At 40.8% G+C, this 27,691-nt stretch overlaps 2 protein-coding genes across 3 annotated transcripts in view; both read right to left on the reverse strand.

The window, feature by feature from the left end:
- Positions 1-10: 10 nt before the first annotated feature.
- Positions 11-516, reverse strand: LOC106146622 (the record flags this gene model as incomplete). The annotated part of the gene is given in 1 exon segment (XM_013504333.1): positions 11-516. A coding segment is annotated over 1 exon segment (396 nt), but the record flags the coding sequence as incomplete, so codon positions are not given.
- Positions 517-744: 228 nt separating this feature from the next.
- Cryzl1 (crystallin, zeta (quinone reductase)-like 1) overlaps positions 745-27,691 on the reverse strand; it is a 39,207-nt gene continuing 12,260 nt past the window's right edge. The window contains exons 3-13 of one of the 2 annotated variants that reach the window (XM_005375689.2): positions 27,079-27,156; positions 24,515-24,587; positions 23,010-23,054; positions 20,371-20,439; positions 11,523-11,656; positions 9,949-10,060; positions 7,544-7,642; positions 5,260-5,381; positions 4,269-4,374; positions 1,867-1,912; positions 745-1,096 (exon numbers count right to left, since the gene is read on the reverse strand). In XM_005375689.2, the coding sequence (XP_005375746.1) occupies positions 997-1,096; positions 1,867-1,912; positions 4,269-4,374; positions 5,260-5,381; positions 7,544-7,642; positions 9,949-10,060; positions 11,523-11,656; positions 20,371-20,439; positions 23,010-23,054; positions 24,515-24,587; positions 27,079-27,156 (984 nt within the window). In that variant the 3' untranslated portion in view covers positions 745-996. Of the gene's footprint in view, positions 1,097-1,866; positions 1,917-4,268; positions 4,375-5,259; positions 5,382-7,543; positions 7,643-9,948; positions 10,061-11,522; positions 11,657-20,370; positions 20,440-23,009; positions 23,055-24,514; positions 24,588-27,078; positions 27,157-27,691 lie in introns of both variants that reach the window. The other variant, XM_013504327.1, reaches the window with a different exon arrangement.

Below are 27,691 nucleotides of genomic sequence, written 5' to 3' on the forward strand. Positions count from 1 at the left end.
CCGCCGCGACGCGTGCGCAGTAGCCAGCCCGCGAGGCCACGCCCCAGTCCGGGTCCCGGCGGGCAGCCCCCAGCCCCACCGCGGGGCTGTCGGCCGGGCTCTGGTTGCGAGGTGCGGCGACGCTGGGAAGCACGCGGTCCAGCAGCAGTGGACACTGTCTTGTTGGCCACCGAAATAGGTGAACGCTGCTTAAGTCTGCAACAGGGATGTGATCAGCCCCCGGTATGGCGCCTGGATGAACAGCAAACGTCACATGAGCTTTGGGGGTGCGCTGCCGATTCCGTAACTTCCAGAGAGCAGAGACGACTCGGAGAGGTGGGGAAGGGGGCCTCCCCCAGCTCGTTCCCCAACAGGGAACTCGGGCAACCACCACACTCCAAACGCAGCCTCCCAGCAACCCTGCCATCCCGCTCAGGCTTGGCCAGCCTCGACCCCTCGCGGCTGTCACAGCAGTTAGTTACAAGCTGGTTTGATCCTGGAGACCTTTAGAGTGGACGAATGTTTGAAAACGAAATTAAGTGCCTATGGGCTAGATCCTTTGAGACCCGAAAATCTGTTCAAACGCTTGAATTATGACTGCAGAGTCTTGTTAAGGAAGATGATACTGAGAATGGGCTCATAAAAGATTAGTAACATTATTTTGACAGTACATTTAGAGCAACGGCCTGCAACAGGTTTATCAATGGAATGGTGTGGGTTTGGTTGAAAGGAGCAGTTTTCTTCATGGAAAGAATTTTATAACAGTGGCAAAATGTATAGAAATAATAATTAAAAAGGCTTTCTGAATATTCCCTTCCGATGTTAATTACAGAATTATCTCGATCACTTGCATAATCAGAAATTTTCCAAATACACAAATAACCGAACATCTTGTTAAGGAAACACGCTTAAAAATGGGATAACTTGCTTTTTTCTTCCTTGACTTTTTCTCAATTTTCAAGGAAAACTTGAGCTTACAATACTGGTCTTCCAACCGAGGTCTAAGAAACGAGAAAATTAAAATAGAACAACTTGCTTTTTTCTTCTTTGATTTTTCTGAACAAGTTCCATGGAAACTTTTGCTTCATACAGTGGGATGGGTTCATCCAACTGAGGTCTGAGGAAAAAAAATTATTAGAAATGTCAGAGGTAGTTACAGACGAACAGAACACACAGGATGGTAGTGGACAGTTGCTACAGCGGTTATATAACTAAATAATTCAAGCTAACTTGTCCATTAGTGTTTCTACAGTTGAAAGTGGTTAAATTTTCAAGGAAAAAAAGATCCATAAAATCCCCTCCCTATTGTGTAAGTGGTAAACACATCTAATTTAAAATCTCATTTAAACAAAGAAATAAACATACTTTTCCTTCTTCTTCTTCTTTTTTTTTTTTTTTTTGTCTTTTTGAGACAGTGTCTCGCTGTGCTGTTCAGGCTGGGCTTGAGCTCACTTTGTAACCCAGGTTGGTCTCAAACTCGCAACGATCCTCCTGCCTCAGCCTCCTGAGTGCTACTGTTCCTTCTTTTCAAGCCATGGATTCTTTTAAGTTATTTTGAGAGGGATGATGATGAAAAGCAAAGGCTGAGGTGAAGAATGGCACAGAAGGAAAACTCACAGGCTACCTACATGTTAGGATTTACTGGCACACTACCAGATGCACTCTGAGAAATGAGAGCTCATCTAACCCAGTGATGGTGACCCTTTTACAGCTTCATTGAAACAAACAGCCTGCTGTGACACGCACGCTGAAGGCTGGCTACCACTGAACCTAAATAGTGTGGAGGCCACAGGTGCACTCTAAAAGCTGAAACAAAAATGAAATGCCGAGTATCTCCCAGAGAATAGAAAAGTAAACAAAAACAACCGTTTGATTACTTCAGCATACCTAAAAACACCAGCTGATAACTTCTCCATCACGTCTTTTAAGATGCGTAGCTGGAAGGATTGTTAAGGTGACAATTTGAAAGGAGGGAGGATTACATAAAACCATTCAATAAGTAAACTGTTAGGCAGGTCACATTCTCACTCTCAAAGTTCTGTACTATTAGAAATGCTAAGTGTTACAGAAACTCTGTAAGCAGTCAAGTCCATCTCTCAGGCAGAGAAATGACGTGAACTGGCTGGTGGGTAACAGAGCATAGACTTAAGAACAGGTGATGAGACCAGCAAGCCTCGTGCCCGAGTGATGACCACTGTTACCCCAGTGGACGGTAGTGGAATAGTGCACACTCACTTCTGCACTATGGATAGTATTCAGGACTTGCGTTAGGTTCAGTCCCCAGTACCACACACACACAACAAAACAAAATGAAACAAAAAACACCCCAAACAATTAAGTGAGCACACAAGCGAGCGCACTGAGGAACCTACTTACCGAACCCCCCTTTTAGCCACACAGTGGACCGCAGAGCAGGGGACACTGCTGCTGCTACAGGAGGGTAAATTCAAAAGTGTATTTCTTGCTAAAAGCACACTGCTTTGCTAACACTGTAAACTGGGAGAATCCTAAGAGCCATCATTAAAGCCAGGGGCTGTCTGTGTATGGTACACATTTCTTATTTTGAAAAATTGTTACTTCATATGAAAATGTCCTGCTTCAGTCTGGTCACGGGAGTTGTCAAATAGCTTAAAGTCACCTTCTCGTGGGTAGAGGGGGTTTGAGAACACACAAAAAGCATTGAACCTCGATTCCAACACGTAAGATTCAAAACACACCGATTAATGCTACTTACAGTAGCTATACAGGGCTCCCTAGTATCCCATGTTATCCTAGATAATTATAATATTGTTGGACATTTAAGGCTTTAAAAAAATGAAGTGAAAAATTTAGTAAAAAAGTATTTAATCAGAACTCACTAGACTCAAAAACACACTAAGCAAAGGAGCTTTGAAATCTCTTAAAACACATACAGTACACTTATAGCATATTATTCTGATTTTCATTTATTTATTTGAGTTTTGGAGACAGGCTCTCACTATGTCGTCCAGGCTGGCCTCAAAGTTGTGGCAATCCTCCTGCCTCACCCTCCCGAGTACTTGGACTACAGGTGTGTACTACCACACCTGTCACTGGAATTCTTAAGTTGATCCTGCTCTAGAGAATTCTGGACTTTTTGGAACTGCTTTCATATACTCATAGGAAATTTGTTTATTTTCATTACTTTTACCAAACCTACAGTTTTTTTGCTTCATTCACTAGATTTATCTTTGAATGACTTCTCTGTTTCTCTCTTTTGATACAGGGAAGGAACCCAGCGCCTTTGCCCTGAGCTACACCCTCAGCTCTTTAAAAAAATTTTTTTATTTTGAGACAGGGTCACACTAACTCCATTAAACTGTTCGGGCTGAGCTCAGACTTGTGATCCTGCTTCCTCAGTGGGACTAACAGGTGTACACTATCATGCCTGCTCACTTGTCTTTTTTAAAATGCAGATATAGAGAGCTGGAAATGGTGGTGCACGCCTATAACCCCAGCACTTGGGAGGCTGAGGCGGGAGGACTAACACTAGTGTGAGGTCAGCCTGAGCTACATAGTGAGTTTCAAGGGCAGCCTAAATTGCATAGCAAGACTTTCTCTCAAAAAAAAAAAAACCACCAAAAAAAAAACCAAAAAAAAAAAAAAATCAGACATAGCTGGACATGGGTGCACGCCTATAATCATAGCTACTGGGTTAGTTTAGGCAGGAGGATTGCAAGTTGGAAGCCAGCCTGGGTACTTTAGCAGGACCCTATCTTAAAATACAAAATGAAAAGGACTAGAGATACAGATCAGATTGACACCGAGTTCAGTCAATCAATCAGTAAATAATAAAAAGTACAGACACATCCTCATTTTATGATTTCCTAGCACTGATATTTGCAAAAACCAACTCTTTGCGTCAGATAAGCACACTGAACTGTTTTGTGCACTGGCACCATCGTGGGGTAGGTGTATAACCTTTCAAGTAGAATGTGTAGGGTCAGCTTAAAAACAAAACAAAACAAAACCGTCTACTTTCAGTTTATGTCCTATTCAGGAAGAAAGGAGAACACGTGAGTGTGACTCCAGCTCTTCCACTTGCTAGCTGTCTCCTTGGGGCTATCCTAACCCTTCCATGCTTCAGGTTCCTCCCACGTAGCTCATAGGGTTGTTTTCATGTTTAGATGAACACCTGCAAGGCACTTGGAACGCTTGGGCATGTGCAAGAGAAGCGAGCAGCTAATTATAATTTCTTATCATAATGAGAGAATTTATGTGAGAGTGCAAGACACATTTCAAGTAAGAAACTCAACCAGAAAAAAGGATATAAAGATATTTTCCCTGTTGTACGTTTGACAAATTCCAAACTTCATCATTAAGGAAAGCCACTGTTGCTCCTTTGAGGAAAAGGCAATGGCTATCTGGAGGATCCAACTTCAACAGAATAAAGAAAGACCAATCAATTACCGTGAGTTAAACAGCAGGAGTATGCTTCGTATCTTGAGCCAGACAAACTTCTATGCAAGTTAATGTCCAAGTCACAAACAAATCAGCCCATTTTCTGTTTCATGGTCCAGAACCATTATCCAGTAAGGGGCAAGGATAAAGCAGCTGCAGGGTCAATGCAGAATTGGTGATGAGGCGCTGAGGCTTTCTGGGTGCGGCTTCTGCCCCTTTACTCACCTGTCGCCTTCTTGAATGTGTTGGGAAGTCAATGAAGACTGGTATATAAGAAATACAGTATTTGCATAACAGCTATAATATAACTATTTACATACAACTGTTGCAAAATATAACTGCGAGTTAACTTACCTACACACATATATAATAATTACATTTCAATAACTAGGAAACTGTAATAATGTTACACAGAAATAATTTGTTAAGTATATGTCAACAATGTTTGTTACTAAGAAAAAATATTTGAAATAGAATTTAAAAATTCAGAAGTCACTATTTTAATTCACTACATAAAACTGCAATTCATTCTATGTAAATATCTTTTTTTTTTTTTTTTTTTTCCGGTACCAGGAATCGAACTCATGACCTCACGCTTGCCAGGCAGGTGCTGTGCCGCTGAGCTAAATCCCCAACCCCTTGTAATTCATTCTAACTGGAACTCCCTTGCTAGGCAATGTTTCAACATTTTGACCAACAAAAACCTAACACCAAAAAAGGCTACATTTCTTTAAACACAGGGTTTAATTCAGGGTTTATAGTAATTGAACCAGACCTTGCCTCAAATAAGACTTACACCTCATTTTCTGTGAATCACATTCCTGTGGTGCATTAGTTATGCTTTACCGTTTCTGGTAATACCTGGAGGTTTTCTTCTGTTGTTATCCAGTGGCCTCCGACACCAAGAAGTGTGATGATGTCATGCTTATGTGGTAGGAGCTGTAATTTTACAGGTGGTTCATCATCTTTATTATATAATCTCACTTATAAGTGCAGAGTTAAAAAAGAGAGAAGAAATATATTTTATAATAACCAGATTTATTCAAGTAAGTTCTTTAAATTTTTAAGATAGGAATGCAAAAGTAGTTTTCTCAAAAACAACATGCAGTGTCTTCAAGTACCTTAAAATATACTTTTTGCAATAAAACTGGTCATAAAATATTTTCTATACTTAAAAATAAAGGAAATAAATAAGGTTTACTTTTATTTGGAAACCAAGCGGTAATGTAATACATAATAAAGTCTTATAATGCTAATTATAACAATATAGCTTAATACAATGGAATGAGTTGCTTTCTGATTAAAACATCACATAGACTTGCTGGGCATGGTGGCGCACACCTGTAACCCCAGCACTCGGGAGGCTGAGGCAGGAGGGTCATTGTGAGTTCGAGACCAGCCTGCGCTACAAAGTGAACTCAAGGCCAGCCTGCACAGAATAGTGAGACTCTGTCTCAAAAAGACAAAAAAAAAACAAAAAACAAGCAAACAAAAAAAACACATCATAGACTCAAGGTAGTTAAACTTTGATGTAATTACTGAAATACACATTTGAAAAAATATGTCAATGAAGTATATATTCATTCCACTGAAATGTTTTGGAGTTTTAATTTTTAATCTGTTTATTTTTGATACTGTAGACTGACCCCTTCACACTGAGCCACATCACAAGTTTGTTTGTCTGTTTGTTTATTATTATTATTATTATTATTTTTTTTTTTTTGGTTTTTCTCCGGTACCAGGAACCGAACTCACGACCTCGCACTTGCCAGGCAGGTGCTTTTGCCGCTGAGCTAAATCCCCAGCCCCTTTTTTTTTGGTTTTTCTCCGGTACCGGGAACCAAACTCACGACCTTGCGCTTGCCAGGCAGGCGCTTTTGCCGCTGAGCTAAATCCCCAGCCCCTGTTTGTTTATTATTGGTTGGTAGTCTTACTACGTAGTTCAGGCTGGCCTCTAACTCACAGCCTTCCTCCTGCTTCAGCCTCCGGAGTGCTGGGATTACAGGCATGTGCCATGACACCAGCTCCCCAAGTCCTTTTTTTTTTTTTTTTTGTCTTTCTGAGACAGGGTCTTGTTATGCAGTTCAGGCTGGTCTCGAACTGGCAACGATCCTCCTGCCTCAGCCTCCTGAGTGCTGGGATTATAGGCGTGCGCCATGACACCCAGCTCCCCAAGTCTTTTTTAAGAGAACTTTTTTATATTGAGACAGGGTCTTGCTAAGTCATGAAACTGCCTAGGCTGAGCTCCTGCTTCAGCCTCCCAGAATGCTGGCTTACAGGTATGTCCTAGAATATTCTGTTTTTCTTATAAAGGAAACATCCATGATAGCCAGGGCTGTGTTCACAAGGTATAAGGAGAAGCACTTTGCAGGCTGGTTGCACTAACCCTTTAGAAGTGACAGTACCACCTAACTGTATATAGATTCGACGTTATTAAATAGATATTGGTTCAACTAAAACAGTTCAAGAAAGGAAAAACGGAACAAACCTCTGCATGGATTGTAACTAGAGACTGCAGAAGTCAACCATGCAATAAGCACATGCAAAAGTGAGGGTCAGTAAGCATCTGGGAACAACTGAGCATTTTAGGTTTTTTATAGAAATTTGTCACTGGTTACTTAAACTCGAAGACCTATGCTTGCTTGCTTGATTTATGTATTTTTGACACAGAGTCTCACTATGCAGTTCAAACCGGCCTTGAACTCACTTATATTGCCTGGGTTGGCCTGGGTCCTCCCGTCTTAGCCTCTGAGGGCTGGATTACAGGCATGCACCACCATGCCTGGCCCTAAGGCCTCTGCTTTGAAAGGCAAACACAGCCTCTCCTCCAGTGAGGCAGGGATTACAAGGGTAATAAAGTGATGATGGTTCAATTTAAATAGTCATGTGTTTGGTTGAAACAAAGTCTCAGGCTGTGGGCGTAGCTCAACAGTAACCCTTGCCTAGCATACCTGAGGTCCTGAGTTCAATACCCAACGCTGCAAAAACCAAAAGCAAAACCCCAAAAGCAAAATTCCACACATAAACAAAGCCCAAAATTAAACATCCAGTTCCATAAATGCATGAAGTTATTCCCTATAGTTTTTTCTGAAATTCATCAAGCTAAAAAGGTTGCACAGACGACCCGCAGACGTCACATACCCACCTCCAGCATCTAGCACAATATCTACTCCCAGGCCACCTGTTTCTTCCAGACAGCTCTCAGCAATGTGGACTTTCCCAGCAGAGACATCAATCACTCGAGCTGGAAAAGGCAGGAAGTCAGGCAGGTGTACTGTTCTCTACGTGACCAAGACAAGGTAAACAAAACCATGCAGATATCTGCTCTCTGAAACGAGTTCAGCAGTACAAACAATTACTACATTTACATGGGAAAAGGCAGTTCTAATTCCATTTTTTCTCACTGGCTCAATCTAAAAGAAGGGACTGGTATAGTCAATAAAGGAAAAATGTGAGCCTTTTTGCGCAAGGAAGCTGAAGGCTAGTGTGCTGACACAGAAGGCTGACTCTGCAGTCGCAGGAAACGTGGCCAGAACGGAGCCCAAGGGCCACGAGGTACGTATATACCGCACATGTTATGAACCGGAAGGTCCGGCACTTTCTTATGTTTAGATTTGAGACTGTTTAGTGCTAAATATATATTTATGCAGTCTGGTGAGTATCTACTAGCTGTTTTATCTTTTCTCAGTTACAGAAATCCCCCATCTCTCCCCTTACCCCCTAAAATGCAGAAAAATTCTGAAAGCAAGGAAAAGGAAAAAGATTATTTTTAGCAGTTGGTGAAAATTAAACTAATTTTTACTCTTTTTTTTTTGGCGTTTTGAGACAGGATCTCACTATGTAGTCTATGTGGTCTTGAGCTTGGACTACATATAGTCCAGGATAGCCTTGAACTCACAGCGATCCTCCTGCCTCAGCCTCCTGAGTGCTGCGATTATGAGTGTGCACTACCATGCCTGGCTTAAGTGGTTAATAACTAAAAGAAAAACGAATTATATTAATATATTAATAGAACAATATAAATGGAGACAACTTAAATTAGCAATTGAAGTAGCAATGGCAGGTTTAATTTTGTTCTTTTTTTTTTTTCCTCTGGTACCGGGAACCGAACTCACGACCTTGCGCTTGCCAGGCAGGCGCTTTTGCCGCTGAGATAAATCCCCACCCCTATATTTTGTCCTTTTTATTGTTTATTTTTAAATGTATATACTCCATTTTTGTATCATTCAACACCTTGTTAAAAAGAAGTCCTCACAGGGCTGCTCGGATTAGAAGTGTAGTCCAACAGTAATGTGGGGTATGGGAGGGACGACGGTGGGAAGACAAAAGGGAAAGAGGACTGAAGCAACCCAGAAAGAGCAGAACCCATAATGAACTTTGCCCAAAACTTTCTGCCTACTGTTTCAGCTCCCTCCCCATTCTAGTCTCTCTCTCGGTGGTGCTGGGGATCAAACCCACAGCCTCACACATGCTGGGCGAGCGCTCTGGCACTGACCTACAACCCCAGCCCTCCACTTCTTACTTCCAAGTCTCTTCTTTCTTCTCTTTCCGCCTTCTCAGCCCTTGTATTACCTTCCTTCCATTTCTTGGTTATCTCTGCCAGATGCAGAAAGTAGCCAGATAAAGTAGCACAGACTTTAGTGTTAGGTAGGTCAGGGTTCAAAAACCGTTACAGTCCTTCCTTGGGAAGTGAGTTAAATTCTGAGAAGCTACTCCTGCGCGTCCAGCCCCGGGCTGCCGAGACCTGAGAAACCCACGCTGCCTCCGTCAATATTATCTCCTTCCTGCCTGCCCTGCGCCACGCTCTGGCCACCTCCCCTTTGTTCCGCATCTGTTAGTTTCTCCGTTCCCTTCTCCACTCCTTTTTATTTTTCTTCTCTCAGGCTCTTATTTCCTTTTTCCTCACCATACTTACTGCTGTTTGGATAGGTTCAATTTTTTTGTCTCTGTTCTTTTGAGACAGGGTCTCGCTATGCAGTTCAGGCTGGCCTTGAGCTCACTTTGTAGCCCAGGTTGGTCTCGAACTTGCAAGGATCCTGCCTCAGCCTCCCGAGTGCTGGGATTACAGGCATGCGCCACCACGCCCGGCTGATAGGTGCAATCCTGTCAACAGCCTTTACCATGTACTGCTCATCTGAAACTATCTGACTTGCATTTTTGTGACCAAGGATCATCTGCCTTTCCAATGTAACACAGAAAACAGGAGACTTTAGAGGGTAAAAGAAGATGAGAAACATACCAAGTGATGTAGAAATATATTGATTTTATTCACTGAAACCAAAGAAGCAACAGGTATTGTTAAAGTTTGTTAAACTTTGCTTAATTTAAACCTGGGGAAGCTGTAACAGTGACACAAAGAAAAACATGGAGAAAGATGTAGGTTTAAAAAACTGAAGTAATTATCCTTAAGTAAATCCGGATTCAGCACAGATACTAAGTGCATCTAAAAAGTGACTCATTTGGCATTCTGCACTTCGTTTTACCAATGCGTTTTCTGATTTCCTTACAAAATGTCACACCCTAAAGTCTGGGCAGAGGAACGTTACCCACCTACAGGAGGCCTAAATCTTTCAAGGCACTGCTTGTCCTCCAGGCTGCACGCGGTTGAGATCACTCTGGCTCCTCTGTGGTGCGCTAACTGAATGGCTATTGAGCCAAATGCCTGTGCAGAAACGACATGCAACAGATTAGCACACGTAGCAGAGGCTGTACCCTCTGTACTTCCCAGACTTTTAACGAAGTGTCATTTTCACCGGGCAGGATGGCGCTGCCTGCAATCCCAGGACTGGGGAGGCTGAACCAGGAGGACTGCTGCGAAGTTTGAGGCCAGCCTGGGCTACAGAGTGAGTTCAAGCCCAGCCTGAATTGCACAGCGAGACCCTGTCTCAAAAAAAAATTTTTTTTAAAGGTGTTACTGTATTTTAAAATGCTATGCAATAGAAAAAGAAAAAAATTACCAATAAATTTAGTGGTGGAAATACCTGACTGATTTCCTTAGGACTGGTGGAGAAGTTGCCTGTGTCAAGGATACAGGGCCACATGAGGCATCACGGCCAGCAAGAGAAAAGTAGGCCCGTCCTGCTGCTGGCCTGGGCTGATGATACAGCTCGGGAGGGAGTCCTGCTACCTGTCCTCAGGGAGCCGAGAATTTAAAGCTCCCTCTCTTGGGGCCCACGGGGTAAAGCACGAGGAAACAATACTGTCCTGATGCTGGACATCAGGCAGAAGCCAAAACTGAAAATAGTTTTGCTTTTTTTTTTTTTTTTTTTTTTTTTCAAAGAAAAATAGAAGAGAAAGTATTTTCATAAATAGCCAGGTAGAAAATAAAAAAATTCATGTCAAAATTTGAAACTTTTAAAAATTATATTTTAATGTATTATTTTAGTGTCTTTAACTTTTGTTTTGAAGCCACATCCCCAGCCTTTTTATTTTGAGACAGGGTCTCTCTAAGTTGCCAGACTGACCTTGAACTTGAGATCCTCTTGCCTCAGCTTCCTAAGCAGCAGAGATCACAGGTGTGCCCCACCATGCGTGGCTTCAACTATTTTTTTTTGATGATATATGAAATATATTTAAATTAGAACATTCTGACCCTGTGTGTGATCCACCCATAAAATGCCCACACTTTAGCCACATAAATGTGGGATGAGATACCAAACCAGCAAGGAGCTCTGAAGTATGAACTCAGACTCATGAGCCTTTTAGGCTTTGTGTAACAGGAACGAATAAAAGTGGCTTGAACTGGAGTGCAGCCTACGGACAGAGTGCTTGCTTCGCATATGCAAGGCCTTAGGTTTGGTCCCCAGCACTGGGAGGAGGAAGTCTAGTTTGCTTTTTAATGTGACAGAAGATTCATAGTAATTAGAAAATAGCCAGGTGCAGTGGCACAGGCCTGTAATCTCAGCTTCTCTGGAAGCTGTGGCAGGAGAATTTCAAGTTTATGTCTAGCCTGGACCTGTCTTTAAAAAAACTAACAGGAAAGCTTTTTATAACCAAATGAGAGACTGGTCAAGAAACCAGTTAATAACGCGTTGGCAAGGACCTGGCAAATGGATGGCTCATTTCTAAATTCCCTACGTTTAGTGTATATTGGTCTATTTCTTAACAAAACCAGTGGCACCCACACTTGCTCCATCCATGATCAGCACTGACTTTCCGCAAGAGAGATGAGAAAGGTAATGCAGAGCTGTATAGGCTCGTACTCCATCCCCAACGGTTCCAGCTGCTTCTGTCCACGTGACCTTTTCTGGTTTATGAACTACCACAAAGAGGAAGAGGAAACAACCCATTAGCAAGTTCCATTAGTAAAACTGCCTCCTGATTAATTTCTGTCTATGTCTGCTACCATGGGCCGTGGTACAATACAAGCTCCGGGCCCTGTTATCTCTCATCTATCTGCTTTACATTTCCCTGTTTAAATGCTTCCCCATGGTGAGTATATTTCTTCAACTCTTTATTGTGAAACAGAACACACGCCCAAAGCACAGGAAACATAAAGCACAAGAATAAATGTAAGCCGGGCGTGGTGGTGCATGCAGCACTCGGGAGGCTGAGGCAGGAGGATCATTGCGAGTTTGAGGCCAGCCTGAACTGCATAGTGAGACCTTGTCTCAAGAACAGCAAAAGAATAAATGTAGCCAGATGTGGTAACAACACTCAACATCTCAGTACTCAGGAGGTTGAGGCAGGAGAATCACTAAGCTCAAAGCCAGCCTGGGCTACTTGGTAAGTTCAAGGCTAACCTGAACTACACAGCAAGACCCTATTCTCAACACCCTGCCCTGCCAAAAAAGTCTGAACCCAGTCTGGGCAACTCGGTGACGAAGAAAGAAACTGACTCAAAATAAAAAATCTTAAAAAAAAAAAAAGAAAGGTTTGCCCCAATATAGCAAGAGCAAGAACAAAGAAACACACCCTGGTGCTGGACTCTCGGCCTCGAGAGCTGGGACTGGGCCGGGGGCAGCCTGGGCCTGACACCTAAACCCAAGGGGTCATCCTGAACCAGGCATCGCTGCGCGCCAGCAGCCTCCTCTCTCCCCACCAGAGGTCGCCCCACGCTGACTGTCTCACTCCAGGACACTTTCCTAAACTGTCATTTAATTTTGCCTGGTTTTGAACTTTATCAAAATAGACCTGTATCTTATGCCTTCTTTCCTATCTTACCTTTGCATGTCTTCAGGGTACATCCTTTTTGAGTTCTTTCATTTGGGGGGCTCTTGTGGTGCTTTCATTCATTCATTCATTCATTCACTTTTGGCAGCACTGGGATTTGAACCCAGGGCCACTGCACTGAGCTACGTCTTCAGTCCTTTTTTATTATTTTTATTTTGAGACAGAGTCTAAGTCATTAAATTGACCAGGCTAGACTTGAACTTGTGATCCTCCTGCCTCGGCCTCCCAGAGGGCTGGGATTACAGGTGTGCACCATCACACCTGGCTTCCTTTCTGTTATCCACTATGTGGAATCATCTTTGGTTACCTTTCTCCAGCTAATGAACATCTGTACTGTCTTTGGTCTTTAGCAGTTACACAGAATGGTACTAAAAATGTTCTTGTATAACGATTTTCTTGCAGGATTTTCACTGAGATACTTACTTTAGAGTAGGAATTCCAGGTGCCAGAGCGTATCACTTTTACCTTAACTACATACTTTCAGAGTGTGTCCAGTGCTTTTTTGTAAAAGCCTTTGTCAATGCTCCATAGTAGATTTATTCATTTTTTCCTATCATGTGGACACATAAGGGTTTCTTACTGTGATTTTGCTTCCCTTGATTTCTTCAAAAGGTTGAGCATCTTCCCATATTTGTTGGCTTTCTGGAATTCCTTTTGTGAAGTGATCAAGTCTTTGTCAAATTTCCTAGTCTTTTTCTTAACTGATACATAGAAACTCTTTGCATAGTCTAGTACATTGTATATGCATATCTCTACAAGGTAATGATTCCTTATTTGCAATGCTCCAGATGGGAAGTGTTTTGCATTTTGGCCTATTTACATAATGTGCTATTGTGAGTATAGAACCTATGTCTAAACATGAAATTTCATTAATTTTCCCTTATACTTTTACACATAGCCTTAAAGTAATTTTATACAATTTTTTTTCCTTTTTTAATATAATATTTTTGGTGTATGTTCATTTTGTTTTGGGTCTCGCTATGCAGTTCAGGCTGACCTGGAGCTCACTTTGTAGCCCAGGCTAGCCTCAAACTTGCAACAGTCCTCCTGCCTCAGCCTCGAGAGTGCTGGGATTAAAGGCGTGTGCCACCACACCCAGCAGTGTATGTTTGTTTTGACTGCAACCTATCACATGAGATCAAGTATGCAATTGTTCACTTGTGGCACTATGTTGGTACTCACCAAGTTTTAGATTTTGAAGTATTTTTGTGTTCAGATTATGATGACCAAGCTTTATTTAACTTTATAGCTTTTGTTTTCTTTTTTTTTTTTTTGAGACAGGGTCTCACTATGCAGGCTGGCCTTGGGCTCACTTTGTAGCCCAGGCTGGTCTTGAACTCACAACAATTCTCCTGCCTCAGCCTCCCGAGTTCTGGAATTATAGGTGTGTGCCACCACACTTGGCTATGGCTTTTGTTTTTAGTTACTAGCATGAACTCTGAAAATAAGTGTTGGAATGATTTTTTTTAATTTTTGGAATGATACTTTTTAAACATAAGTAATATCCTGAAGCTTCTCTGCCTAAAATCCATCAATGGGCTATAATCCCATCACTTAAGAGGCTGAAGGAGGAAGATGGCAAGTTTGAGGCCAGCTGGGGGTAACAATGAGATACTGTCTCAAAATAAAAATCAAAACAGCTGCAGATATTACTCAGAGCTCCCTGGGTGCAAGTCTTAGTACTGGGAAAAAATAAATGGATAGGTTTCCACTGCACTTGCAACAAAGTATGTACTCTTTTTAAAAAGTTCTATGTGATTTGACCATCCTGTACCTCCAGATGTTTCACTATTAAATTTTTGAGTTCATGTTGTATATTGAACATAATTCTTTTCACAACACAAGCAATCTTTCCTCATTCTACCTCAAACCAACTTATCCTTTTCACAGCCCTCACTAGCTCTTCCAAATGTGGTTCTTCTAATGGCAATAGAGTTAGGTGGACTGGCCACAGGTCATTAGCACTGCATCAACAACACTCCAGTGCCATTTAGTGGGAAAGCGGAGCACTCAGACAAACATGTTGAAAGTGTTTAGGCAGATGAGCAGGAAGTAAAAACTGCATGAACACAGGAAGTACCAAGTAATAGCTAATACAGCACTTCATTTCCTATGAAATTCTTTAAGACAGATATAGATAAATTTGGGGGGTGTTTCATCATTGTTTTCTGGCTCATAAGTCCCATAGCCCTTATTATTTCCTGAATGACTAGAACAATAAGCATAATAAGCGTATCTTTTTTTTTTTTTTAAATCTTTTGTCATGGTTCCTAAAGCAGGTTCAGAGCAATAAAGGTAAAGACAGGCTTTTATAATGCTAGGGTGCAAAGCCTCTGTCTCTTTGTCTGTGCTTCTCTTTCTCTGTTCTGCTGTCTTTCTTTTGCCCTCCCTTACCTGCTCATTTTTCTCCCCAGTGCAGGCCACAGAAACTAGAAATTCTTTTGTCCAAGGCAAGTCAGAGAAACTAAAAATGTAGCATCATCTTTTCTGGCCTGTCTCGGAGCTGGCCTGGCCATACAAAATTCTGACATACCTTATCTGAAAGCAGATCTTAAGGCCTTCACTTCATAGGGGTCTGGCCCCATCTCTGGGAGCAAGGGATGCTGCAAAGAGGCCAAGAAGCTTCTGAACACAGAGGCCTTGCTGAGCTTCTCCACCTGGTCTTTCACATGAGGTAGCATGCTTCCTGTCTAAGCACATCTCCCTGTGGCTGCCCATGCTTCAGTCAGGCCTGTGCAATGCAGCCCCCATTTAAAAATATCCAAAGGGACAGCGGTGGAGACGGTCTCGCCAGGTTAACGTGGACGCTTGCAGGAAGGTAACAAGACTCGGCCACACGCTGGGAGGTGACCCAGCTCGACAGGGACAGAAGAGCCTGTGCTCAGGGCTCTTCCACAGCTCGTCCTGTGAGTGTCTCCAGCTGGCTGCTCATTCCCACCCTTTAAGCATCTCTCATAAAGACCAGGCAAATAAGGTGAATGCATGCCTCTAAACACATCTACTCTGACTCTTCACGTTCCACCTCTGTACAATTCATTTATTTATGTGGTCTTCTGGGTCGGGGGGAAGCACTTCCATCTTAAGAGCTGAGTCTGCTATATTTTATCACACTATCAATCATGCAGTCCTTAACACTAACGGTGATAAACTGGGTTTAAGATTTTAAAGATTCTGCCAGGTGTGGTAGTGCTATAATCCCAGCATTTGGGAGGCTGAGTCATCAAGGAGGATGAATGCCTTGAGTTCAAGGCCAGTGTGGTCTACATACTGACACCTTCTCTCAAATAACAAAAGGCAAACAAAAAAAATCAAATTGCATGGTTAAATGTGGGTTAAGATCCTTGCTTTTGTGTTAGGTAGTCAATGGGTCTAAAAACTAACTAAATAAAAGACAGCCATATATAGATCAATAGTAACTGTATCAGTACTAAAAACTATAATTTCACATTGAATTATAATTTCATTTCTTTCTCATTTAGATCCAAAAATAATAAAAAGACAGTGCTGAAATGTGTCAAATTTTGAATGAAAAATAAAATGATGTTTGACAGAATGGCTTCAGAACTGCAAGAAGAAAGGAGTGGGAAGAAGCACTCAATTTTTAAGCTGTGTCATCAACACTGGGTAAGGGAACAGCGCACTTTGGGAGGTTGTCTAGGGCCTTGCTCCTTGGTGTGGTGAAAGAACAGACTCATTTGTGTTGAAGGGGGCTGAGCACTCAGCTCTCCGCCAGCAATCACTAGGCAAAGAAGGAACAAACTCCGAGCCGTGGTAAAATACAATTTGCTCCTGCCAAGGTTCATTAAACACATGGAAATTATTCCCCTCTCCACAAGATGTTGGCGCTGCAGACACAATACGGAGGTTGTCCAGCGGAGTGCACGCCCTCACAGATAGTATGCCTCGGAGCTAGCATAAGTCACACTGTCAGTGCTCTTTCTTTCTTTTTTTTTTTTTTTCTGGTACTGGGAATCGAACTCACGACGTTGTGCATGCCAGGCAGGCGCTGTGCCGCTGAGCTAAATCCCCAGCCCCTGTCAGTGCTCTTTCTTAAAGTACTTCTTTTGAAGAAACACTGTATTGAGTTTTCTTTCTTAAAGAATCTGAAATTGTTTTTTCCATATACTCTGATGGATTATATGGTTTATAATCCACCTTCTTGATTTACAAATCATCAGGAAAATAAAAGGTCATTTGTATGGTTTGCCTGTGTTAGCTTAAACTTTCAGGATATTGATGTTCTAATTTGCTTTGTTTCTTCTGGTCCATATGATAATTCTCCAATATTCGGTAACACCTGAAGGAATGGGCCTTATTGGTGTTTCCTTAACAGCTCACTTTCTTTTTTTTTTCCGGTACCAGGAATTGAACTCGCAACCTCATGCTTGCCGGGCAGGCGCTGTACCGCTGAACTAAATCCCCGGCAACAGCTCACTTTCTATAGCAATTTAAATTAGTAAAAACTGAAGCCTGCGACTCCAGACTAAAGGGTTTAGCTGACCTCATACTACAAAGTTCTCAAAGGAATAGGGCAGTAAGGGTTACACAAGGAATCTCTAGGACCACTTTTCGAACTGCACAATCTTAAAATAGCTATGGATCAGAGATTTCCACCGCACAGTATTTGAAAGAGATCTTCATCTTTCAAAAGAAGACATATACTTGGCTCTGTATATAGGCTCACTACTCATCTAAATAAGCACAGTTTTCAGATTTCTGGAAAATGGTCCTTTAAAAATTAATTTTTCATGAAGTATACAATTACTTGAAAATTTAAGGCACAATGGTGCCATTAATTTAAATATGACTTACTTAATAATTTATTACTTTAGAAATGCAATCCCAATGCTTGCTAGCCTAGTTCAAGTCACTGTATGGGCTCAATTGTATACATATACCCGTTTTGGTAGTCCAAAATACAAATTAGCTTCTGTCCCCAAAAGGTAGGATTAGGGATTTTATTATTTAAGACAACACTTAAGAAAACTTTTAATAAAATAGTTTAAGAACACAAATCAAGGGGCTGGGGATTTAGCTCAGCGGCACAGCACCTGCCTGGCAAGTGCAACGTCATGAATTTGATTCCCGGTACGAGAAAAAAAAACAAACAGAAGAAAAAAAAAGAAAGAACACAAATCAATATGCTTTGACCTGTAGAAATAGTACGAAGAGCACTGAATCATGGCATAAGAAACATGGGCTGGGCATGTAGTTCCGCGGCACAGTGCCTGCCCGGCAAGTGCAAGGACACACTGGCTGTATCACACACTCCCTGTGTACCACTATCCAGATCACATCCTCCTTGCATGTCCACCAAGGTACCCCCCACCTGACTCTGCACCCTCTTCTTTTGCACCTGTAATACTATATGTCTGAAATTATGTCTTTGAACTTTTTCATTTTTTAATTCGAGATAGGGTCTTGTTAAGGTGCCCAGGTTGGGCTTGAACTTGCAATCCTCCTGTCCCAGCCTCCCAGAGGGCTGGGGTTATAGGTATGTACTACCATGCCTAATTGCGACTTGCTTTTAATTTTTATTTTTTTGTGGTACTAGCTATTGAACTCAGGGCCTTCACATTGAACTACATCCCCAGCCCTTCTAAAATGTTTTTTAAGATAGTGTCTCACTAAATTGCCCAGGCTAGGCTCATATATGTAATCCTCCTGCCGCAGTTTCTGAGTGCTGGGATTACAGGCGTATGTGGCATGCCTGGCTGCACCTGGCTTTTGTTTTTGTTTTTCTTTTGAGACAGGGTCTCACCACGTAGTTCAGGCTGGTCTCAAACTCACTATGTAGCCATGCTGACCTCAAACTCAAGGCAATGCTCCTGCCTCAACCTCTTTTTTTATTTTTTTATTTTTTTATTTTTTGGTTTTTCTCCGGTACCGGGAACTGAACTCACGACCTTGCGCTTGCCAGGCAGGCGCTTTGCCGCTGAGCTAAATCCCCAGCCCCTGCCTCAACCTCTTGAGTGCTGGCATTACAGGCGAGTGCCACCCTGGCCGGTTGCCACTTGTTTCTAAACTTAGTTTGTTTGTGCGATTCATCCATGCTGACACAAATGGCTCTTACTCTGTCACTGTCAAGGCTGTGTAGAATTCATTCCACTTACATCTTTACTTAGTCGTTCTCCGGCAGATGGACATTTGGACTGTCCCCTGCTTCCTTCACTATTACAAACCACGTCCCAATGAGCTCCGGCCTCACCTCCTGGTACACACCAAGTTTCCGTAGGGGATGTATCCGGAGAATTGGCACATCTGGGGTATATGTATCATCTCCTTTCCTAGATCACGCTAACTGATTTCCTAACACATTAGTGATCACTTGGACTCTTGTTGCATAAAAAGTTTCACTGTAGGGCCGGGGATATAGCTCAGTGGCATAAGTGCTTGTCTGGCAAGCCTGAGGTCATGAGTTCGATTCCCGGTACCAAAACAAAAAAGTTTCACTGGCTCATGTCCGTGCCAATACTTGGCATCGTATAACTTTAATGTTTGTCAGTCTCATGGGTACCTGATAGTATCACTATATAGTTTTAAAGCAAAATATTTAGAGAATGGGTATCACTGTGTCACCTAGGTTGACTCTGAACTCCTGGGTTTAAGTTATTCTCCTGCCTCATCCCCACACCCAGGTTCTAAGGGGTCTTAATTTGCTTTTCTCTAATTACTCAGGTGATGGGGCATCTTTTTACTATGGTTTTATGGAATGTGTGTGTGTACTGGTTGTTTGTACTTTTTAAAATTTAAATCTTTTGAGACAGGGCCTCCCCATGTAGTTCAGGCCGAACGTGAACTCACTAGATAGTCCAACGTGTCCTCAAATTCATGGTGATTCTCCTGCTTCAGCCTCCTGAGTGCTAGGATTACAGGCATATGCTACATCTGGCAATTAAAACTGAAATATTTAGAATATAAATTACTACGGGAAAATTAAAAATGAATACTAGTCAAAAGATATTAGATATTAGCAAAGGAAACCAAACATAGTTTCTTAATTCTTTCCTATCAGACTCTACATATACTGCCTAAATTTTGTTTATCTTTGTTTCATGGTGGCTCGTGCCTATGGTTTTACCACTAGGGGGCTGAGGCAAGGGGATTGCAAGTTTGAGCCCAGCCTGGGCAATTTAGCAAGACCTTGTCTCAAAATTATAAAAAAAAATTTAAAAATTAAATAAAAGAGCTGAGGTTGCAGCCGAGTGTGAAGGCCCTGGGTTCAATTCTCAGCGCTGGAGGAAGAAAAAAAAAAAAATCAAGAGTGGCACAGCATGTATCTTAGGGGTGGAATGCTTGCCTGGCATGTGTGAGCCCTGGGTTCCAGTTACAGCACTGGAGAGAGAAAAAAGGCAACAACCACCACCAAGAGCAGCTTGGTATGGTGGCATACACCTAGAATCTCAGCACTGAAGATGCTGAGGCAGGAGGACCACAAGTTCAAGGTCAGCCTGAGCTACATGGCAAGTTCAAAGCCATTAAGGCCAGACTGGACCACATCCAAAACAAACAAATACAACAGTAACAACAAAAACAAGTAACTTAAAGGTTCTGATAAACTGCAGATCCTAGTCAGAAAATTCTGTAGACAGAAAACTTTCTTACCATAGCAGTATTGGTAAAACTCCAAGGTCTATATACTGTTTAGTGTCAATGGGAACTTTATGAAGAGTTACATGCTAGAAGTAGCCACAGGACCAGCCAACATTTATTTACGATGTTCATGACTAGGCAACAGTTATACTATATGTCACCAACCTAAAACTTAGAGAAGCTCCCAAAGAGCAAGCTGCCACATACCCAAGTAATGCTCATGTACTCTGACAACTTCACAAAGTCCTGGGTCTTCAGAATCCAGAGGCAAAATCCCTAAAAATTAAAACAAGAAATTGAGGGGAACCAAGCCAATAATGAATTCACTCTTTTTTGAGACAGAGTTTCACTAGGCAGTTCAGGCTGGTCTTGAACTCACTATGTATCCCAGGCTGGCCTTGAACTGGCAGCGATCCTCCTGCCTCAGCCTCCCAAGTGCTGGGATTACAGGCGTGCGCCACTACGCCTGGCATGATTTCACTCCTAATAAGGCATATTCGTGTAAATTTTGTTCAGTAGGCAAAGGAGAGGCTTCAGCACTCTGGAAGTGGACCATACGTTTTCTATCATGGATGCGCACACCTGTGCCATCTCTCTTACTCCACAGTTTTTATCAGTGCATGCTGGTAGCGGATGCACGGGTTTCCTTTTGGAGATTTGTATACACATGTAACACACTGCAACGATCCCCGCCCTGTCACCCTATGTGTGCTGTTGTCCCCCCCAGTTTCACTCTTTTGGGGGATTTCAATGTGAATAATGTAGTTTGATTATATTCACCCCCCATCTCCCCCACCATTCTTTTCTTCTTTGTTAGTAATAGTCTTTCCCTTTGTCATCTTTTTAAAATTGTACTTAGTAGGAGGAACACACAATATTTCTTTCTGGGTCTGGCAAATAATGCTCAATGTGATGATCTCTAGATGTATCAATTTAACTGCAAATGACAAAACTTTGTTCTTTTTTATGGCTGAATAATACTCCACGGTGTATCTATTACATTTATTTTACCCACTCATCCCTTAGGTTGGTTCCCGATCTTGGCTAATGTATACTGTGCTGCAACGAACAGGGGCATGTTAGCTTTACCATCACTGAGACATAATATTGCACACCAACAATTTAAAGGAAGCAAAGCTTAATATAGCTCACAGTTTCAGGAGATTCAGTGCATGGTCAGTAGGCGCCAAGGCAAAAACATCATGGTGTAAGAGCATGGAGGAACAAAAACTACTTAGTTCATGGCAGCTGGGAAGCGGAGAAGGGAAGCAATGGCAGAGGAACGGGTAAAGGATCATATATGTGGTAGTACCCACGGTCTCGCCCCCATGATGCACCCAGACACACATCTCGGAGTGTGCTTTACTAGCCTGCTAGACATTCCTTAATCCAGTGAGGTTTCTATACCAGGATTAACAGCTATGATGGATAGCAGGTATCGCTATGACATCCTGAGTTTAGTTCCTTTGGATATACAGCGAGGACGGTATAGCCGGCTCAAATGGTAGCTCAACTTTCAGATTTTTGCAGAACCTTCATACTGATTTCCACACTGGTTATACTAATTTACATTCCCACCAGCAGGCCCCCCCTGCCACGTGCTTTCTTCTCAGCATTTCTTGTTTTCTATGCTTGATGACAGCCATTCTGACTAGGAGAGATGGAATCTCAATGAAATCTGACTTGCATTTTCCTGTGCTACCCCTTTCTTTCTCTTACATGGAAATGACAGTAGGATCACAGCCAGGAGCCAAATCAGAATCTCAGGGGCGCTTACGTTCTGGTTAAAACTGTCTCTGATGCAGTCACTCCCACAGCTTAGTCCGTAAGACAGGGCTCGTAGGTTTCCAACAAAATCCCGCTTTCCCCTAAGCTAGTTCAATTTTATTTTTGGTCTCTCACCAAAAAAATCTTGAGTAATATAGAATGCCACTGACTTCCAGGGCAGAAAAAACAAAACAAAAAACCCCCCCAACAATTTATCAATCTCCAGGAAAATAACTGAGTCAAAGGCAATCCTGTACAAAGCTCTAGAAAACCTTACAAATCCTGCTTTTTTTCCTTATTTTTTTCCAGTACTGGGGATTGAATGCAGGGCCTCACGCATGTACACATCTATTCTTTAGTGGCTTCAAACATGTCATAAAGACTAAATATCTTCCATGTTCACATGAGTATTTTCTATAAAGATATAGAATAAAAGACAAGAATTTCAAAGACTATCGTGACAGTTATACTCTATGTTTGGGCGACTATCTAGGATACAAATACAAAACTAAGCAGGCAAAATATGATCTCATAAATTATGCATTTTAAAAAATGATATATTAAATGTTTCAAGTCAGTTTTTAGTTTTGTGAGACCAGTAAGGAGCTCCGTAGGTTTCTGTCAGTGTGGACACAGACTCCAGTCAGTCCCAGCCGGTCAATGGTCTTCAAGCACCGGACTGCACTGGACACATCGCCTGGCTTCTGACCCAGGACCAGCCAGGAGAGGACTACACTGAGCACAGCAGCCACTACCTTTTCCTTGTTTTTAATCTGTAATTATTCTATAGCCAAATAATTGACAAGCTTTAAATGTTCTGCTAACTGGGATCAAACTCTTATTTTCTTCATCAATGAACATTTAAGAGTAACCAAAACATTTTTTTTTTTGCAGCACTGGGAAGTGGACTCGGGGCCTCCTGCACGTTAGGCAAGTGCTCTACCATGGGCTACATCCTCATTCCACGAAAGTACTTGTCTATGAAGCAAGGTCATAATGAACATTAATCATTATAGAGGAAAGAAAAGAGATGCCAATAAAACAGATGGTTTGAAATAAGAGCATGCACTGCAACTTACCAACTACTTCATCATCTGGTTGAAAGAATGATACCTTGCTTCCAACTAGAGTGGACAAAATTAAGTTACATTACAAGGTCACTGAATTCAATTTTTATTTAAAAAATATTTTATTTTACTCTTAAAACAAATAAAAAGATCCACAGATCTATGTTTATGTTGTTTTCTACTCCGCTCCAACCCACTCCTTGGCTAGATCAGTCATCTATCATTATTGCATCTATCATTGCAAAATGAGAGCGACATATAAACTACTTTGGTTGGGACATAAATTCAGCTTGGTACTAAGAAAGTCTTGGTACTTTACACAGTAGTTACTTTTTCTCTGCATATGTAGCCAAAAAGCCTCTACTGTAAGTAAATTCAGTACAGTATTTTGCTTAAAGAGTTATAAGAGGAAATGGGAGGAAAAAATAAACTGTTAAGTGCCTACTTTACTGTGTTCACACACTTAATATTCTCAACAGACCCATAAAGTATTATTTTTCCTATTTTTAATATATTTTTATTAGTACATGTTAAGTTTATGAAATACTGGATTTCATATTCTTTCTGTTTTACAGATGGTGAAGTAATCTGGAAGTGGCCTTTGGCTAACTGTCAGCAAAATGGCTCAGAACTCAGCTGCTAGTACTCAGTAAGTATCCAACCCGGGGTTCCTCTTTTGCAGTTCGGTTCTTCCAGGAATTCCTCCTGTACCATTCTTTTTTTTTTTTTTTCCGGTACCAGGAATCGAACTCACAACCTTGCACTTGCCAGGCAGGCGCTATGCCGCTGAGCTAAATCCCCAGCCCGCTCCTCTACCATTCTTGCCAATATTTTTAGCTTTCAATCCCTTGTCCTTTTTTCTTTTCTGCTACTGAGCCATTTCCTCCTGTGACTACTTTCTTTCTGGGTTCTTTTGCTTGCCTTTTCTTTCGCTCATCCCTTAAGTGGCATTCTGAGAGGTTCTGTTTGCTCTTCTCCATTTCTCCTCTCTCTGGGTAAGCTCCTTAATTTTATTATTACAAATACAATCTATATGCTGATAATTCACACATAAACATTTCCAGCATTGATCTCTCAATCTCATCCTTTAGATTCAATTCATATAAGTCAAAGACTGTTTAGAAACAAATTATAACTGTTTAACTTTTAAATGCTCAATGTAAGGTAAACTTTAAAAATTTAATGTGACATAGTTACTGATGATACTATAAATTTTGACCCAATGCTAACTTATACAAATAATTGTGCTGGTTTGCGAATATCATATAAAGCACAACACTGATCATTCTATTAATATATAATCACGTATGAATTTAAATATGCACCTGAGTATTTGCTGAACTGTAATCAGCAATTATACCAGTTAAACCCTAGTTTTAATTTTAAAAAGAGGCATTGACATTCTTTATAATTGTATATTTGAAGTGACATGTAGCATTTTATGTTCTGATAAACTAATTAGCTACTATTTAATTTCTTTTACCTTACAAAATAAATATTTACTTCTATAAACTTACCATCTAATACTATTCCAGCAACTTCTCTCCCAACAGGAAAGAAATCCTTTTCCATCTTCATTTCTGCCAGAAGCTAAATCATAACATAGGGTGTTAGCTCATTAGTGTCAAGAATAAACCCTGGACTTCTCATGCATGAAAAAATGAGAGCAAAAATCAAACCACAGAAAAAAGCAAATGCGATTCAATTTTTGGAATTAAGACAAAGCAATAACTTTATAAAACAGGTTTATGTGTAGGGGAGGAAATCAAGAGTTTGCTGGGGAGTTCGTGGATACATAGGACTCAGGCATGGGCATTATTATTCAAATCACCAGTAACATCCTTTGTTTAGCACCTTTGTCAAGTATGATGCAAAATTATGGTCAAATCGTCTCTTGGTTGGCTACACATTGTCTACCAGTAAACTATTCAGGTAAGGCAAGGGAGTCTGGAGAGCATATTTTGAATAAGGGAAATATGGCCAATCAGAACCAAAGGCTCTGCATACCTAAGCCCCTTTAAAGGACCGGACTCTTCCTCCTAAGTCTTGGGTTAGAAAGCAGGAGGGAAGAAGTGATGAATATTCACAGGAGAGCTATACCATAGGATTTCAGACTAATGGCTAGTGAGGTTCCTTTTTTTAAGGCTACAGCTTTAAGAGATTAGTATTTTCTTAGATTCTGACCAAATAAAGTCTTTGTCTTCTGAAGTAACAGAATACACTAAGATAAACCTGTATTTAAGTTTCTGCAATGATAATATTAGAGATGCTAGACATAACTGTATTTAAGAATAGTAAATACAAAGTAATTCAAATAATTTTCTTATATATCTCTTTTTTAGTTTATTTTTTAAGAGCTCTTGTACGTATACTTGCTTGTCAGAAACCTCTTTTTCAGTGTGGAACTTTATACTTTTCCCAAGATGTTCAGATGATATTCTTATAGAAATACTGCATACTTTACAGTATCCATGTTATACCCAGTTTTTTTTTTTTTTTAGAACAGACCTCACTATGCAGGATAGCCTTGAACTCATGACACTCCTGCCTTAGCCTCCTGAGTGCTGGAATTACAGAGATGGGCCACCACATTCCCCTTTTATATTTATTTTTTACCATGGCTTTAGCAATTGTATCTTGTTTTCTTCACTTACCATGAGGATTTCACACATTACTACACAGTTTTCATAACAATTATATTTATCAGTTATGTACTATTTTATTCAACTGACTTCTACCGTAATTTATCATTTCTTTATGTTAGGGAGAGTCTTTCCTAGGTTTGGATTTTAATAGATTTTTCAGTGTTTTAAAAAGAATATCTTCTGAACATAGATATCTGTAGACAAGGACTAGTACTAATATTCACATTCTTTTCATTTTTTGAGACAGGGTCTCGCTATGTTCTTCCAGCTGGCGTTGAACTTGCAGTGATCCTCCTGCCTCTGCCTCTTGAGAGCTGGGATTACAGGCATGCATCACCACACTGAACAGTATTTATATTCTTTGTGAAAAGATTTCAAGGATGCTCACGAATTCATGTTTCAAGTAACATTCACCTTACACATTTGTTCAATGGAACTCTATAACCCTGTTCTGTAATTTTCTGTTAAGACTTTATCAAAGAAAACTTCTAGAAATTTAAAAATTTTTTTTTTTTTTTTTTTTTTTTGGTCTTTTTGAGATAGGGTCTCACTATGCAGCTCAGGCTGGCCTTGAGCTCACTTTGTAGCCCAGGCTGGCCTTGAACCGGCAGTGATCCTCCTGCCTCAGCCTCCCAAGTGCTGGGATTACAGGCATGTGCCACCACGCCCAGCTAAAAAATTTTTTTTTAACTTTTAGAAATTTTGATAGAAACTGTGTTAACGTTATAATCTAATAAGTTCAGGGTCCAATAAACAATGGTAACAATGGAGTAAATATTCTACTCATCATGGCACATTTAATCATAGTGCACCATGTTTAGAATTGTCATATATTTTTATGGTCAATAATGACAGATTACTGTGGGATGGTGCAAGAGTGGAGATATCTATTTATGAGCAGGGAGAGGAGAGGAAAGGAGAGGAGAGGGAGAGAAACAGAGACAGAGAAACAGACAGAGAGGGAAATAGTAAACAGAGTATAAACCATATCTAAAGACATTAATTAGAATTATCTACAGAAATGATGGTTAATAACTTAATGGATTTGGTTTCTAGCCTCTATTTTTATCATGTATAGAAAGGTGGTCTATTCCTTTATAGACCTTAGTAATTATAAGTTCTCAACATTTTACAAAGTAAGTAAGTTTATAAAATATTTTATTTTATTTATTTATTTTTGTCTTTTTGAGACAGGGTCTCGCTATGCAGTTCAGGCTCGCCTTGAGGTCATTTTGTAGCCCAGGCTGGTCTAGAACTCACTCTCGAATCCCTCCCGAGTGCTGGGATTACAGGCATGCACCACCACGCCCAGTCCTGTTCAGTTCTTCTTAGGATAATAATTTCTTGGCACTCAGAAGTCAGTTACTATATTTATATACTAAATGTACTGTGAAACTTTCATTTAACTTTTGGCTTTTATTATAAAATACCAATACCTTTGTATTTATCTGGCTTAGAGCACAAGCTTTAACTTGAAGCTTCACAAAGTAATCCTCTGTCACAGGAAGATTTTCCTAGAATCAAATATTAACCAAAAAATTCTTATGAGAACATTTCTTTATATTGTGGAAATTTTTGTAATTAAAACAAAATTACAAGATGCTTTAGGGTTTATATTTTTTAAAATCTCAGATACCAACATGGAGCAACAAGTATTGTACTTTATTTCAACCTAAATAATCTCAAAGCATCAGACCTTCATACAGGGATATCTTTACACATATAAAATATTTTTTACTAATATTTGGAATTTTCTTATACCATAAATGAAATTTAAAGTCAATTGTTCATCTTGTCCTTAATATCTTGGACATTTCAGCATGTCTCATGGGATTTGGGGATCAAAATACAAACTCAGTGCAATTTAATTCCCTGTCATATTTCACAGCTAGATATAATTTAAAAGGCAAAAACATTTCAAATTCAGGCATTTAGTGCCATCCAAGCGAGACTATTAAATATACTGCACTTGGGCCAGGGATGTAGCTCAGCAGCATAAGCGCTTGCCTGGCAAGCCTGAGATCATGAGTTCGATTCCTGGTACAAAAA

Source organism: Chinchilla lanigera, unplaced genomic scaffold, assembly GCF_000276665.1.
Source record: "Chinchilla lanigera isolate Chin_1 unplaced genomic scaffold, ChiLan1.0 scaffold00006, whole genome shotgun sequence".
In the NCBI taxonomy this organism is placed as follows: Eukaryota; Metazoa; Chordata; class Mammalia; order Rodentia; family Chinchillidae; genus Chinchilla; species Chinchilla lanigera.